The sequence below is a fragment of the Tupaia chinensis genome, unplaced genomic scaffold, assembly GCF_000334495.1.
Source record: "Tupaia chinensis unplaced genomic scaffold, TupChi_1.0 Scaffold138060_1, whole genome shotgun sequence".
Lineage (NCBI taxonomy): Eukaryota > Metazoa > Chordata > Mammalia > Scandentia > Tupaiidae > Tupaia > Tupaia belangeri.
The window spans coordinates 1,370,679-1,386,830 of NW_006197961.1; the positions used below are offsets into that span (position 1 = coordinate 1,370,679).

General features: G+C 55.7%; 1 protein-coding gene across 4 annotated transcripts in view; it reads left to right on the top strand.

The window, feature by feature from the left end:
• CC2D1A (coiled-coil and C2 domain containing 1A) overlaps window positions 1-16,152 on the top strand; it is a 19,273-nt gene that overhangs the window by 1,712 nt on the left and 1,409 nt on the right. Inside the window, exons 2-26 of one of the 4 annotated variants that reach the window (XM_014592644.2) lie at window positions 875-990; window positions 1,097-1,162; window positions 1,944-2,078; window positions 2,171-2,405; window positions 4,251-4,375; window positions 4,633-4,705; window positions 4,855-4,926; window positions 5,025-5,155; window positions 5,239-5,311; window positions 6,932-7,065; window positions 7,366-7,480; window positions 7,565-7,737; window positions 10,056-10,178; window positions 10,264-10,322; window positions 10,406-10,522; window positions 13,112-13,185; window positions 13,260-13,318; window positions 13,438-13,489; window positions 13,602-13,701; window positions 13,795-13,885; window positions 14,824-14,961; window positions 15,049-15,113; window positions 15,618-15,681; window positions 15,760-15,886; window positions 16,039-16,115. In XM_014592644.2, coding sequence (XP_014448130.2) covers window positions 875-990; window positions 1,097-1,162; window positions 1,944-2,078; window positions 2,171-2,405; window positions 4,251-4,375; window positions 4,633-4,705; window positions 4,855-4,926; window positions 5,025-5,155; window positions 5,239-5,311; window positions 6,932-7,065; window positions 7,366-7,480; window positions 7,565-7,737; window positions 10,056-10,178; window positions 10,264-10,322; window positions 10,406-10,522; window positions 13,112-13,185; window positions 13,260-13,318; window positions 13,438-13,489; window positions 13,602-13,701; window positions 13,795-13,885; window positions 14,824-14,961; window positions 15,049-15,113; window positions 15,618-15,681; window positions 15,760-15,886; window positions 16,039-16,115 — 2,594 coding nt within the window. The remainder of the gene's footprint in view (window positions 1-874; window positions 991-1,096; window positions 1,163-1,943; window positions 2,079-2,170; window positions 2,406-4,250; window positions 4,376-4,632; window positions 4,706-4,854; window positions 4,927-5,024; window positions 5,156-5,238; window positions 5,312-6,931; window positions 7,066-7,365; window positions 7,481-7,564; window positions 7,738-10,055; window positions 10,179-10,263; window positions 10,323-10,405; window positions 10,523-13,111; window positions 13,186-13,259; window positions 13,319-13,437; window positions 13,490-13,601; window positions 13,702-13,794; window positions 13,886-14,823; window positions 14,962-15,048; window positions 15,114-15,617; window positions 15,682-15,759; window positions 15,887-16,038; window positions 16,116-16,152) is intronic. The other 3 variants (XM_014592645.2, XM_014592646.2, XM_006161008.3) reach the window with 3 other exon arrangements.

The following is a 16,152-nucleotide window of genomic DNA, read 5'->3' on the forward strand; positions in this document are numbered from 1 at the left end:
CCCTCCCTCTTTCTTTCTCTGGTCAAACTAAAATAAATAACTAAATTTAAATAAAATAATTCTTTTAAAAAAAAAAAAAAGCCCCACAAATACCGCAAATAACCACAATCCACATTCTAAGAGCTTTGTTTACCTTTTATCCCCACGACCCACCTGTGAGGTTGGGACTGTTGTTACACCTACATAACCCATGGGGAAACTAGGCCCAGGAGGTCAGGTACTTGCCCAGAGTCCCATAGTGGGAAAGTTGCAGAGGTGAGGGTTGAACTCAGGTAGCCGGGCCCTAAAAGGCTGGATAAGGAAGCAGTGAGGCCTAGAGGTTGAGGGGGGCAGAGCTCACTGGGATGACCATGGCATGTTTTTCTTTTTAAAGAATTATTTTACTTGGGACCAGCAGGTGGCGTGGTGGTTAAAGGTGCTGGACTCCCACATGGCCGACCGTGGTTCAAGTCCTGGATCTGGTGGCTTGCTTTCTCACTTTCCCTCTCTCTCTCACTCTGTCCCCCTCTGATCAAATTTAAAAATATATGAATAAATAAAACTAAATAAAATAATTTTTAAAAAGAATTATTTTACTTATTTATTTACATTTGACCAGAGAGGGAGAGGGAGAGGAAAAGCGAGAAAGCCAGCTGCCAGGTCCGGGACTCGAACTGTGGTCAGCCACGTGGGAGTCCTGTGCCCTTAACCTCCACGCCACCTGCCGGCGCCCCACGGCATGTTTTTCAAACCACCCGGTCTGAGACTGGCAGTGCCGTGGGAAGGCAGGAGGGAGGCCATGACACCCTGTCCTGTGGGACTGTGAGCGTCCAGGGTGGGAGGCTGGGCACTCCCCGAGAATCGTGGTCAAGCTGGGGCCGCCCCCTGCCACCAGGTCCTCTGCCCATGGAGGCTATTGAGAAGATGGCCAGCCTATGCATGAGGGACCCGGATGAGGACGAGGAGGAGGGGACGGACGATGAGGACGTGGAGGAGGATGACGACCTGCTGGTGAGCTCTCAGGGCAGGGCAGGGTTGCAGGGGACTCTCCTCCCATTGTCACTGGCCACCGTCCAGCTGGCCCTCATGTCCCGCCCCGGCCCCGTGTCCCCTACAGGCAGAACTAAACGAGGTCCTTGGAGAGGAGCAGAAGGCCGTGGAGCCCCCGGCCCCCATGGCACAGGTAGGACACTGACCGCCCTGCTCCCTCGAGCCGTCACCCCACAGACTGCCTGTGGTTCAAGGCCCACCTGTATCCCTCTCACCTGTGTGACCTCAGACAGGGGACACGATACTTCTGAGCTCCGGGTCCCACCCCTGGGAAATGGGGGGGAGAGGTTTCCTCTGCATTGAGGTCAGGGACACCAGCCCTGGGGCGACGTGTGTTCAGTCTACTTATTTTTTTTGGAGAGGTTTTTGCTATAGGGCGCCTGTGCTCTCCAGAAAGACAGAGATAGAGAGACAGAAAGCGAGAAATCACCTCCCAGGGGGATGGCTATGCCCCAGTCCCTTCTCCTCCATTCTTTTGTCGGGATCTTGGGCACGCACACACACATGCCTGGCATGAGTTTTAAGCCAGGGTCCAGGATGTGAACCGCAGTCAAGTACATGGGAGTCCAGCGACATAGCCATTACGCCAACTGCTGGTCCTGAGAGAGATTTTTGTCATAGGGCTTGCCAGAGAGACAGAGAGAAAGCGAGAAATCACCCCCTTAGGGGAGACGGCCACGCTGCAATCCCCTTCTTTCTCCTCTTGGGATTTTGGACACGCGTGCACACGTGCCCGGTGTGAGATTCAAGACGCGGGGTCTGGGACTCGAACCGTGGTCAACCATGTGGGAGTCCAGAGCCTTAATCTCCATGCTGCCTGCTGGCCCCTGGGTTGACCGTCAGTACCAGGAAGGGCCAGCAGGGGCCGCCTGAGCGGGGTCTCTACCCAAACCGTACTCCTGGCCCCTCTGCAGCCGAAGCCCACCGCCGCCAACCCAGGAGTGGAGGCCGTCCTGCAGGAGAGGCTCCCTCTCTCTCAGGCAGCCGTGGAGACCGCCAGGCAGGCTGGAGACGGCGCCAAGCTGCGGCGCTACGACCGGGGTCTCAAGGTGAATGGGCAGGGACCGGGTGCTGGGGCCCCACCACCAACCCCGCACCTAGCCCGGGCTTCTCCGCAACCCGCACTCGCTCCTTGTCACAGACGCTGGAAACCCTGCTGGCCTCTGTCCGGAAGGGCAACGCCATCGATGAAGAGGACATCCCACCTCCCGTGGCCATAGGGAGGGGCCCCGCAGCTACACCCAGCCACACCCCTGTACCGCCCCAGCCTTCCCCTACAGTCCCGCCAGCCCCAGAACCCAGGGTCATCATGGAGGCGCCTTCTCCCAACGCCCCTGCCTCCTCCCCCGGCTCAGCTAAGCCGCAGCTGCCCCCAGGTAGGTAGCAGCCTGGGCTGGGCTGGTGGGACCTGGGTGGGCTGCTGGTTCCTTACTTTCATATCATCTTTTTTCTTTCTTAGAATTTTTAATTTATTTTTTAGAGGATTTTACTATAGGGCATGTGGGTTTGCTGGAAAGACAGTGAGAGGCAGAAAGTAAGAAATCACCTCCAGGGGGGATGGCCACATCACAGTCCCTTCTCCATTCTCCTCTCGGGATCTTGGGCACGCACACACACCTGGCGTGAGTTTAAGCCACTGGGTCCGGGACTCAAACCACGGTCAATTACATGGGAGTCCAGCGACATAGCCATTATGCCATCTGCTGGTCCCTAGAATGTTCTTCTTTGAGAGACAGATTTTTGCTATGGGTTGTGTGTATTCACCAGGGAGACAGAGACAGAGACAGAAAGCAGGAAATCACCCCCCAGGGGGGATGGTCACGCCACAATCCCTTCTCCTCCATTCTCCTCTCGGGATTTTGGGCACGCACGCACACGCGCCCAACGTGAGTTTAAGCCGCTGAGTCCAGGACTCAAACTGTGGTTGACTTCGTGGGAGTCCAGCAATGTAACCATTATGTCCTCAGCTGGTCTCCTTTTTTAGAATTTTTAATTTAATTTTATTTATTATTATTATTATTATTGTAATTTGACCTGGGGTGGCGTATGAGAAACCAAGCCGACAGGTCCAGGACTCAAACCGCAGTCAGCCATGTGGGAGTCCAGCACCATCACCACCACGCCACCTGCCGGCCCCCCTGATTTTTTCTCTATTCTTGATAGCATGTGTGCATACATGTGAGAGAGAGAGGACCCCCTCCACAGTGTCTGGTCATGCCTCGATCCCGTTCCTCCAGTCCTCCAGCCTGTCAGAGCTTTGGCACTCACACACGCTACTGGCATGTTCCAGGCTGACCGGGCCAGAGATTCGAACTGCAGTCACCACGTGGGATTCAGCAGCTTTTTACTGCACAGACCTGGCCTGATTGTTGATTTTTTGTTTGTTTCCCCAGAGTTTGTGTTCTTTAGCCAGAGATGGAGAAAAGTGGGAGAAAGGGAAAACGCCCCTCAGTGAGACGTGATCACGCTGCAATCCCTTCTCTTCTCCCCATCCTGTCGGGATTTGGGGCACGCATACCCGTGCACCTGGTGTGTCTCTCAAGCCGCCAGGTCCGGGACTTGAACCATGGAAAACCATGTGTAGGATCCAGCTTCCTTCACCACCGGGCCATGGAGCCAGCTTGACATGCCTGAGTTTAACGCAAAGGGCCGGTTGTCTGTCTGGAAAAGCACAGTGTATGGGTCCAGCAGGTGGCGTAGTGGTCAAGGCACTGGACGCCCACGTGGCTGACTGCGGTTCAAGTTCTAGACCCAGCAGCTTGAAACTCGTGCCAGGCGCATGTGTGTATGTGTCCAAAATCCTGAGAGGAGAATGGAGGAGAAAGGATTGCAGCGTGGCCACTCCCCCGGGGGGTGATTTCTCACTTTCTGTCTCTCTGTCTCTCTCTGTCTGTCTGGCGAGCGCACTCACCCTATAGCAAAAACCTCTCCAAAAAAAAAGAAGAGAAAATATGAGTAAATAAGTAAAATGTTAAAAAAAGAAAATTACGCCAGGCACTTTTGTGTGTGTATCCAAAATCCCGAGAGGAGAAGGGATTGGGGTGTGGCCATTCCCCCTGGGAGCCCCCCCCATGCTATCTTCAGGCTCTGTGATCTTGGGGAGGCCTCACTCCTTCTCTTGAGCGTCAGTTCTTACATCTGTACAATGGGCCCCAGTAGAAATGCTTCGTGCAGCTTCCCTGGTCCAGTCTCGGGCTTCCCCACGTCTTTCTCCCCTCTAGGCCCCTGCAGCCCTGGCCCCCTGGCCCAGCTGCAGACCCGCCAGCGCGAGTACAAGCTGGAGGCGCTCCAAGCCAAGCAGCAGGGAGACACGGCCGCCGCTGCCAGATACTTCCGCGTGGCCAAGGTTCGCCCGAGGGAGAGGGCAGGACGCTCGGGACGTTGGGTGCGGTGGCCAGGAACACAGGCCCAGGTCGGGCGGATCCGATCTTAAATCCCGGTTCGGGGCCCTCGCTGTCGTTGCTGGACGGTTGGGGGCCTCGACCTACCCGAGCTATGCAATGGGCTTGGAGAACGGAGTAAGATGGTCCCCAGGACGGGACAGTAGGAGTGATCCCGGCCCCCAAATGCGGTCTCCTCTCTTAATCTCCTTCTTCCCTCCAGAGTTTTGATGCTGTCTTGGAGGCTCTGAGCCGGGGGGAGCCCGTGGACCTGTCCCGCCTGCCCCCGCCACCTGGTGAGACCCCCTAAGTCGGCCCATGCTCTGGGAATGCTGGAGCCTGCGCCGCCCCTCAGTTCTTCCCGAAGCGCAGCCCCCATTGGTCAGCTCGAGGGGCGGGGCTGGGCAGGCCAGCTCCTCATTGGACCGGACCTCTCTGTCCCCAGACCAGCTGCCCCCAGACCCGCCGTCACCACCCCCGCAGCCTCCAGCTCCCGCCACGACGCCCTCTGCACCAGGTAGGCTCCGGGGACCCTCCAACATGGGCAGGCTGGGATCTCCCCTGACCTACACTCGTAACCCTGCCTGTCGGTCTCTGCTCCCACTTATGGCCCAGAGGTCCCCCCACCCCCGAGGACCCTCCTGGAGGCGCTGGAGCAGCGGATGGAGCGGTACCAGGTGGCCGCAGCCCAGGCCAAGGCCAAAGGGGACCAGAGGAAGGCCCGGATGCATGAGCGCATCGTCAAGGTGTGTGTGGGGAGGCCAGGCGGGCAGGCGGGCAGCCCCCGGAGACCCCTCACAGGCAGCGCTGAGACTTGTGTCCCTCGCAGCAATACCAAGATGCCATCCGTGCCCACAAGGCGGGCCGGAACGTGGACGTGGCTGAGCTGCCTGTGCCCCCAGGTAGGCCCTGCTCCGGCCCTGACACCCACCCTCCCCCAAGCCTCAGCCATTGCAGGTGCTCCTCCAGGTGGCCCAGGCTCAGGGAGCACCTGCTTAACATCCGGGAGTTTTTGTTTGTTTTTAGAGTTTTTTGCTATAGGGCACATGTGCTCACCCAAAAGACAGAAAGAGACAGAGACAGAAAGCGAGAAATCACCCCCCAGGGGGGATGACCATGCCGCAATCCCTTCTCCTCCATTCTCCTCCCGGGATCTTGGGCACGCACGCACACGCGCCCAGCGTGAGTTTTAAGCCATCGGGTCCGGGACGCGAACCACGGTCGATTATGTGGGAGTCCAGCAACATAGCCATTACGCTAACTGCTGGTTCCCGTATCTCGCTTTCTCATTTTCTCTCTGTTCCTCTCTGGTCAAATTAAAATAAATAAATAAAGTTAAAATAATTTTTAAAAACAATAACAATAATAATAAAATTAAGGACATAATTCTTTATTAAAAAAAGAGGGAACCAGCAAGTGGCATGGTGATTAAGGCACTAGACACTCCCACATGGGTGATCATGGTTCAAGTCCCAGACCTGGCGACTTGCTTTCTCACTTTCTGTCTCTCTCTTTTTTCTTTTTTTTCTCTCTCTCTCTGGTCCAATTAAAAAAAAAAAAAAAAGAATGAATAAATAAAATAATTCTTGAAAAAAAAAGATTTTTGTTATAGGGTTCATGTGCTCACCGGAGAAACAGAAAGTGAGAAATCACCCCCTGAGAGGATGGCTATGCCATCTCTTCTCTGCTCTCCTCTCAGGATTCTGGGCATGTGCGCACAGACATCTGGAGTGAATTTCAAACTGCCAGGTCCAGGATTTGAACTGTGGTCAGCCATGTGTGAGTCCAGCAATGTAACCATCCCGCCATCTGCTGGCTCATTTGGTTTTTATTTTAATCCTTTCCTTGTCATAGGTTTCAACTTTGCAGACACTTGCTCAGGGTTCCATCTACCCCAAGTGGGTCTGAGTCCTCTGAATTTTCTTTATTTATTTTACTGTATGTGTTGTTGTTATTTTTTAATTTGACCAGAGAGAGCGAAAGGGAAAGTGAGAAAGCAAGCCGCCAGGTCCAGGATTCGAACCATGGCTGACCGTGTGGGAATCCAGCGCCCTTAACCACCACACCACCTGCTAGCTCGACCTCTGAGTTCTTAAAGCTATTTGTGTGCCCCTCCCCACTAGAGCAATGACCTCTCTGCATCTCAAACCCCCACTGTTCTTCCTGGCATGATGTCCCCATTGGTCAGCCTGAGAAGTGGAAGCTCCTTGTTGGCCCCTTAGCCTCACCTGTCCATCTCTGCTACCACTGACAGCCCAGGGCAGTGCCCAGCACACCAGCTCACACACAGGACACCCAGTACTTGTCTCTCGGGGTCCCATGAAGGCACGGGGTCAGGCGAGAGAGCCAGGAGGTGGGGGAGACGTTGGGAGGGGTCTGGTACCCACATGGGCCCAGCAGTAGCTCCTTCCTTGGACTCAGAGTCGATGCAAAGGCCCCAGGCTCCTTAGGTGGGGAGGTCCCCACAGCTCCACTGTGCTGGAGTGGGTTCCTTCCTGACCTGGCCCCCACCGGCCGCCCAGGCTTTCCCCCTATCCAGGGCCTGGAGGCCACCGAGCCCGCCCAGCAGAGCCTAGTGGGCGTCCTGGAGACCGCCATGAAGCTAGCCAATCAGGATGAGGGTCCAGAGGACGAAGAGGACGAGACACCTAAGAAGGTATGTGGGAAGGGGCCCTTGGGTGAGGCAGGGGAGTGACACCAAAGACCTGGCCTGGAGCTGGAAGAAACCAGCATCGCATCCCGGCCTTGCCCCTTCCCACTGGGGTAGCCGCAGGCAAGCTCCCTGAGCCTCGGTCTCCTCATCTGTGAAGTGGGAAGAATCAGTCCTTCCCTCCCGGGGTTGTCCCAAAAACTGAACGAGAAAAGGACTGTAGATCGAGGAAATAAAACTGAGATGGTTGGTGTCGGGGCTTGGCCTTTCCCCACCGGGAGATCTGACTTCTTTTCTGACTCTCAGCAGCTAAACAGCCCTGCAGCACCCACGGCCCAGCCCAGGGCTCCCGCCTCCAAGGCTTCCCAGTCGGGATCAGCCCCAGCCGGCAAAGCAGCTCCCAAAGGCACATCCACCAGAGGTAGGTCTCCCTCCCCTGCTGCTCCTCCCGCCTCATTGCCCGGCCAGGGCTGAGCAACACCTGCCGAGGCTCCTCTGTCCACAGCCCAGCAGCAGCTGGCCTTCCTGGAGGGCCGCAAGAAGCAGCTCCTGCAGGCCGCGCTGCGAGCCAAGCAGAAAAATGACGTGGAGGGGGCCAAGATGCACCTGCGCCAGGCCAAGGGGCTGGATCCCATGCTGGAGGCCTCACGCAATGGACTGCCTGTGGACATCGCCAAGGTAAACTCTCTGGGTCTACCGGAACTGCCCAGGCACCCACCAGTCAGGCTCCAGCCCCTTCGCAACATGGGATGTGGCCTGTATCAGTCAGGGAATCAGCTCAGCCGTTGTAACAAATAGGCCCCCTCCAAGACAGCAGCTGAAATGAAACAGATACTTTTTTCTTTTTAAGAATTATTTTATTCTAACTTTATTTATCATTATTTTTCAGTTTGACCAGAGAGAGGCAGAAAGGGAAAGGGAGAAAGGAAGCTACCAGGTCCAGGACTTAAACCATGGTTGGCCATGTGGGAGTCCAGCACCTTTAACCACCACATCACATGCCAGCTCATTTCTTTTTTTTTTTTTTTCTTTTATTACATTGTGGTGACTTTTTTCTTTCTTTTTAAAAATATTTATTATCATAGTCATGATTTTTTTTTTTTTGAGAGGTTTTTGCTATAGGGCACATGCGCTCGCCAGACAGAGACAGAGAGACAGAAAGAGAGAAATCACCCCCAGGGGGGATGGCCACGCCGCAATCCCTTCTCCTCCATTCTCCTCTCGGGATCTTGGGCACACACGCACACACGCCTGGCGTGAGTCCTAAGCCACCAGTTCCAGGACACGACCCACGGTCGACTACATGAGAGTCCAGTGACATAGCCATTACTCTAACTGCTGGTCCCGCGTAGTCATGATTTTTTAAATTATTTTTTAGTTAATTTTATTTATTATTATTATTATTATTTTCCAGTTTGATCAGAGAGAGAGAAAGTGAGAAAGCAAGCCACCAGGTCCAGGATTCGAACCGTGGTTGGCCATATGGGAGTCTAGCGCTCTCAACCACCACGCCACCTGCCAGCCCCGCATTAGTATTATTTCTAATTTGCTATAGGACATGTGTGCTCATTAGAGAGAGACAGAGAGAGAGAGAGAGAGACAAGGAAAGTAAGAAAGTAAGCCACCAGATCTGGGACTCAAACCGCAGTCGACCATGTAGGCATCTAGCACTCTAACCACCACACCACCTTCTGACTTTTTTCTGATGCCAGAGGGTGTGTGTGGATACCAGAAAGAGAGAAAGCATCCCCAGGACCTGGTCACACCGCAATCCCTTTTCCTTCATTCATATTTTTCTTTTCTTTTTTAACTTTATTTATTCATCATTTATTTTAATTTGACCAGAGAGACACAGAGAGAGAGAGGGAAAGTGAGAAAGCAAGCCACCAGGTCTGGGACTCAAACCATGGTCGGCCATGTGAGAGTGTCCAGCACCTTAACCACCATGCCGCCTATTCATACTTTTCTTTCAGTATCTTGGGCACGCATACACATGCACCTGGTGTTTTTTTTTTTTTTATCACCAGTGCCAGGATTGAAATCATGGCTGGTAGGGCCAGTAGGTGGCATGGTAGTAAAAGGTGTTGAACTCTCATGTGGCTGGCCACAGTTAAAAGTCCCGACCCAGCGGCTTGAAAATCACTCCAGGGCCATGTATGTGCATGCCCAAAAACCTGAGAGGAGAATGAAGGAGAAAGCACCGTGGCATGGCCAAACCCCTGGGAGGGATTTTTTGCTTTCCCTCTCTTTCTGTCTCCAGCAAGTGTACTTGTCCTCTGGCAAAAAAAATAAAAAATAAAAATAATCTTAAAAAAACAAGGTTGGGGTGGAAATCCCAGAAGGTAGCCTGGTGATGAAGCCCCTGGACTCCCACATGGCCGACCCCGGTTTGAGTCTAGGAGCTGGCGGCTTGAAAAACACACCAGGGGGAACCAGCAGTTAGTGTAATGGCTATGTCGCTGGACTCCCATGTAGTTGACTGCAGTTCGCATCCTGGACCCGGTGGCTTAAAACTCACGCCGGGCACATGTGCGTGCGTGCCCAAGATCCCGAGAGGAGAATGGAGGAGAAGGGATTGTGGCGTGACCATCCCCTCTGGGGGGTGATTTCTCACTTTCTGTCTCTATGTCTCTCTCTGTCTGTCTGGCGAGCGCACATGCCCTATAGTGAAAACCTCTCAAAAAAAAAACCCAAAAACCAACCAAACAAACAAAAAAACACCGGGCACCTGTGCGTGCGTGCCCAGAATCCCAGGAGGAGAATGGAGGAGAAGAAATTGGGGCGTAGCCATCCCCCCCCGGGGATGACTTCTCGCTTTCCCTCTCTGTCTCTCTCCCGTGAGCGCACGCACCCTATGGCAAAATAGAATAAGAGAACAATGCACCAAGCGGTGGTCAGGAAAGACCTCTCCAAAGAGGGGTGACATTTTCCCAGAGCCCCACACAGCAGATCTGCTGGTCCGCCTAGCTCATCCCCACGGGCCTCTTCCTTCTCAGGTGCCCCCCGCCCCTGTCAACAAGGACGACTTCGCCCTGGTGCAGAGGCCCGGCCCAGGCCTGTCTCAGGAGGCCGCCCGGCGCTACGGAGAGCTCACCAAGCTGATCCGACAGCAGCACGAGGTGAGGACAGCTCCGCAGGGACAGCCCGCCACCCCCACGGGGTCGCACCCCTTCCTCGCCTCCCTCACTGCCTTCTGTTCTCCAGATGTGTCTGAACCACTCCAACCAGTTCACCCAGCTGGGCAACATCACCGAAACCACCAAGTAGGTGCCCTGACCCCGCCGGGCATCCGTCCCCCCAGCCCACCCTGGGATCGAGGGCCTGAGAGGGGCTCTCTGGCTGGCAGGTTCGAGAAGCTGGCTGAGGACTGTAAGCGCAGCATGGAGACGCTGAAGCAGGCCTTCGCCCGGGGCCTCCCCACGCCCGCCGCCCGCTTCGAGCAGAGGACCTTCAGCGTCATCAAGTGAGGCCCGGACACCCCTTCCCCAGCCCAGACGCCCCTTTGGAGAGGGCTCTGTGTTCCCCAGAAGCTCGCACACAGGACTTGACCCCAGAGGGCCAGGGCGATGGTGGGAGCACAGAACGTGCAGAGGCCCTGGGGCAGGCGTGGGGTGGGACCAGTGTTCAGCAGCTCATTTGTGGGCAGGGAGCAGCAGATGGGGTAGCAGTTATGTCGCTGCACTCCCACATGGCCGACTGCGGTTTGAGTCCCGAACCCAGCAGCTTAAAACTCATGCCAGGATGGGACCAGCAGTTAGCAGAATGGCTATGTCGCTCGACTCCCCTATAGTCAACCGTGGTTCGAGTCCCGGACCCAGTAGCTTAAACTCACGCCAGGCGCGTGTACATGCATGCCCAAGATCCCAAGAGGAGAATGGAGGAGAAGGGTTTGCGGCGTGGCCATCCCCCCTGGGGGGTGATTTCTCGCTTTCTGTCTCTCTGTCTCTCTGTCTCTCTGGTGAGTGCACATGCCTCGAAAACCCCTCCAAAAAAAAAAAAAAAAAAAAACTCATGCCAGGATTGTGTGCGTGTGTGCCTAAGATCCCAGGAGGAGAATGGAGAAGGGATTGCGGCGTAGCCATCCCCCCTGGGGGGTGATTTCTTGCTTTCTGTCTCTCCGTCTCTCTCTGGTGAGCACACGTGCCCTGTAGCAAAATTCTCTCAAAACAAACTCATTTGGGGAAGATCTAGTAAATTTTTTTTTTTTTTAAATATATTTTGGGGCCAGCAGGTGGCATGGGAGTTAAGGTACTGGACTCTCACATGGCTGACCATGGTTCAAGTCCCAGACCTGGCAGCTTGAAATTCACGACAGGCACATGTGTGCTCGTGCCCGAAATCCCAGGAGGAAAATGGAGGAGAAAGGATTGGGCCTGGCCATCTCCTAGGGGGTGATTTCTCACTTTCTGTCTCTCTGTCTCTGTCTCTCTCCAGTGAGCACAGGCACCGTATCGCAGAACACTTAAAAAAAAAAAAAAAAAAAAAAAAAAAACCTGGTGCCAGGGCCTCGGATGAGTCCCTGGAAGACCAAGGAGAGTTCCGGTCTGGCAGCTGTCAGTCTAGTTTTTTGCTTTAGTTTGCCAGAAGGCTCATGCCCTCATCTGACAGAGAGACAGAGAAAGGGAGAAAGCAGCCCCTATTGGGAATGGGCCAAGGCCACACTACACCCCCTTCTTCATCTCTCCACCCCGTTGGGACCTAGGGCACGTACGCACACACACGCCTCTCAAGCCACCTGGGCTGGGATTCAAACCGTGGGGTTGGCCCTGTGGGATCCAGCTGCCTCAACCACCAGGCCATGGAACTGGCCCTGTAGATTTCTTTTAAATGCCAGGGGGAGAGAGAGAGAAACGCAGCAGGACCCGGCCGGGCCCTAGTCCTTTTTCCTCCGTTCTCATCCCATCAGGATTCTGGGCACGTGAGCACATGCCCAGCATGGTTTTTTCTTTTTTTTTGGAGAGGTTTTCGCTATAGGGCGTGTGCGCTCGCCAGACAGAGAGAGAGAGACAGAGAGACAGAAAGCGAGAAATCACCCCCCCAGCGGGGATGGCCACGCCGCAATCCCTTCTCCTCCATTCTCCTCTCGGGATCTTGGGCACGCACGCACACGCGCCCGGCATGAGTTTTAAGCCACCGGGTCCGGGACGCGAACTGCGGTCGACTACGTGGGAGTCCAGCGACATAGCCATTACACTAACTGCTGATCCCTGTGCTCAGCATGTTTTTAAAACCAGCGCACTGGCATTTAGTAGGTGCTCAAGAAACACTGTCAAGTGAAGGGAGGGTTCCCCAGTAGCTAGGGCACTGGCAGGTGCTTAGTAGGTGCTCAGGAAACATTGTCAAGTGAAAAGAGGGTCCCCCAGCAGCTACGTGCCCAGCATGTTTTTAAAACCAGCGTACTGGGTGGCGTTTAGTAGGTGCTCAAGAAACACTGTCAAGTGAAGGGAGGGTTCCCCAGTAGCTAGGGCACTGGCAGGTGCTTAGTAGGTGCTCATGAAACATTGTCAAGTGAAAAGAGGGTCCCCCAGCAGCTAGGGCACTGGTCAGCACCTACTAAGGTAGGTGCTCAGGAAACATTGTCAAAGGAAAGGAGGGTCTCCCAGCAGCTAGAGTGCTGGCTGGCACTTAGTAGGTGTTCAGGAAACATTGTCAAAGGGAGGGTCCCCCAGCAGCTAGGGCACTGGTCAGCCCTTAGTAGGTGCTCAGGAAACATTGTCAAAGGAAGGGAGGGCCCCCCAGCTGCTAGGTCACTGACTAACACTTAGTAGGTGCTCAGGAATATTAATATGAAGTCCCTCAGCAGTGAGGGCCTCGACCAGTGCACAGCAAGTACCAAATAAATCTTGATCCGTGACACACCTGAGCAGAGGAGTCTCGTCTGTCTGATTGTAAAACTCCAACTTTGGAACTGAGGCCCTCCCCCACAAAAAAGAAAAAAAAAAAAAAAAGGCCCTACGTGGGGTCTGCCCTCCGGCCCCACAGCCACAGCGGGGAAAGAGGGCAGGTGGGCAGAGGAGCTGACGTGTCTCTGTTCGCGCCGCCCACCCGGAAGGATCTTCCCCGACCTGAGCAGCAATGACTTGGTCCTCTTCATCGTGAAGGGCATCAACCTGCCCACGCCCCCAGGTGAGGGGGTGCAGGTGGGGGTTGGGGGTCCTGGGGACCACCTCTGCCCAGCCCTGACCTTCGCTTGCCCACAGGGCTATCCCCCGGCGACCTGGATGTCTTCGTTCGGTTCGACTTCCCGTATCCCAACGTGGTAGGTGGAGACCCCAGGACGGGAGGGTTCGAGCCCCAGGGGGGCCGGGAGGTGAGTCAGCCCTGGAGGGGCGGTCCCAGGCCTGGGTCCCGACTGACCTGTCTTCCATCTGGTCACAGGAAGAAGCTCAGAAAGACAAGACCAGCGTGATCAAGAACACAGACTCCCCCGGTGAGCCGTGGCGTGAGGGTCCCCGTCCTCTGTGGCAGAAATGAACGAGAACCCGTGATCTGACCCCCACACACACACCTTCCTGTCCCTCCTCCCCTCTGTCCCCTGGCAGAGTTCAAGGAGCAGTTTAAACTCTCTATCAACCGCAGCCACCGTGGCTTCCGAAGGGCCATCCAGACCAAAGGCATCAAATTCGAAGTGGTCCACAAGGGGTGAGCTGGAACCAGGGCCACCGGATGTGTGCCGGGGCAGGGGAGCTTCCCCGGACCAACCATCCTGTCCCCTCCCCTGTCATGCCCACACAGGGGGCTATTCAAGACCGACCGGGTACTGGGGACAGCCCAGCTGAAGCTGGACAGCCTGGAGACGGCATGCGAGGTCCGGGAGATCCTTGAGGTAAGAGGTAGACATTCACCCGCACCCTCTGGTACGCCCACGCCGCCATAGGCATTATTCAGAGGCTGCCTGCCCTGAGCTTCCTGCACCAGTTGGCCCAACCTCAACCCTGGGAGTCCCAGCCCTACCTACTCCCAGCACCCTTCTCCGCTGTGACCACTGAGCGTCTCTGCCCTATCTGTGACTCCATACGGGAGAGATTGGGACCAGCTGGGGGGTGTGGAGGTTAAGGCCGCTGGATCCCACATAGCTCGCTGTGCGGTTCGAGTCTCGGACTCGGTGGTTTGAAAATCACACAGGGTCGGGACCAGCAGTTGGCGTAATGGTTATGTCACTGGACTCCCATGGAATTGACTGCTGTTCGAGTCCCGGACCTGTTGGCTTAAAACTTAAGCTGGAGGACCAGCAGTTAGCGTAATGGCTATGTTGCTGGACTCCCCTGTAGTCAACCGCGGTTCACGTCCCAGACCCTGTGGCTTAAACTCACGCCGGGCACGTGTGCATGCGTGCCCAAGATCCCGAGAGGAGAATGGAGGAGAAGGGATTGTGGCATGGCCATCCCCCCAGGGGGCGCTTTCTCATACTTCCTCTCTCTCTCTCTCTGTCTCTCTCTCTCTTTCTGGCAAGCACATGCGCCCTACAGCAAAAACCTCTCCAAAAAAAAAAAAAAGAAAGAAAATCACACAGGGTGTGTGTGCATGTGTATCCAACATCTCGAGGAGAAGGGATTGTGGCATGGCCATCCCCCCAGGGGGCGCTTTCTCATACTTCCTCTCTCTCTCTCTCTGTCTCTCTCTCTCTCCTGTGAGCTCATGCAACTTATAGCAAATTAAGTTAAAAAAAAAAAAAAAGAAGTGACCGGGGTTCTCCCTGATCCTGGCCCTGGCCCTCCAGCCACCTCCTACTCTTCACCAATGGTGTCCCCTCACTCCACACAGGTCCTGGACGGTCGCCGGCCCACAGGGGGGCGGCTGGAGGTGATGGTCCGGATACGGGAGCCGCTAACGGCCCAGCAGCTGGAGACAACCACCGAGAGGTGGCTGGTCATCGACCCGGTGCCAGTGGCTGTGACCACAGTGAGAACCCTGCCCGTCGGCAACCCCAGGGCGGGAAGCTTGGTTCAAGGTGTCCAGGACTCACGGGACTGGTTCTCTCCTCTGAAGCAGGTTGCTGGGCCTAAAGGGAAGGCCCCTCCTGTGCCTGTTCCGTCCAGGGAGCCAGGGAACAGGTAGGCGTCTGGGCCAGCTGGTACAGGAAGGAATCCCCTCTTCCTGCCCCAGCCCCTCCTGGGTAGTTTCCCATCACGTCCCTCCTCTGCTTCAGAACCTTCCTTGCACCTTCTCCTGGAGTTTGAAATTAATCTCCTTAACTTGACTTCAAGACCTTTTGTGATCTGACCATTGTCCGTAGGTGTAACCTTCTTTCTCCTCACTCTTGGCTACTGGTTCGTGGCTACCTGGTTTACATGAGCCTCTGGGCTTCTCTGTGTTCTAGTGCCCTGAACACCTTAATCCCCACTCCTTTGCCCAGCTGGGACACCTTTGGGTCTCAACTCTATTGCCTCCTCTAGGAAGCCCTCCCTGACCACCAAGCATCACAGTTGTTTAATGTGCTGCCATCATCCTCACTAAGTTATGGATTGTGTACCCCACTGGCCAGCATATTTGTTGAGTTAACAGATGTGGACAAAGGGGGGATCCCTCAGCACCTCATCCCCTTCCTCACTCCATAGATCAGCCCGGCCCCTGCATAGCCTCAGTGTGCTAGCCTTCGACCAAGAGCGTCTGGAGCGGAAGGTGGGTGCTGGGTGGGGCAGGACTGGGGGGTCTGCAGGCCCGGGCAGGACCCTCACAGTCCCACTGCACCCCCTCCAGATCCTGGCCCTCAGGCAGGCCCGGCGGCCGGTGCCTCCCGAGGTTGCCCAGCAGTACCAGGACATCGTGCAGCGCAGCCAGTGGCAGAGGACGCAGCTGGAGCAGGGGGGCCCAGGCATCCGGCGCGGTGAGGCTGGGGACAGGCGTGCGACAGGGTTAGGGCCCAGGGACGGGCACCTGGCAGGGTGGACAGGGGCCTGGGGACAGGCATCAGGCTGGGTGGGATCGGCATTGGGGATGGGCCCCACCTCAACCCCTGAACCCCCATCCCCTACTCAGAGTACACAGCGCAACTGGAGCGGCAGCTGCAGTTCTACACGGAGGCCGCCCGTCGCCTGGGCAACGACGGCAGCAGGGTGAGCTGGGCGTGGCCGGGTGGGGGCGGAGCCAGTG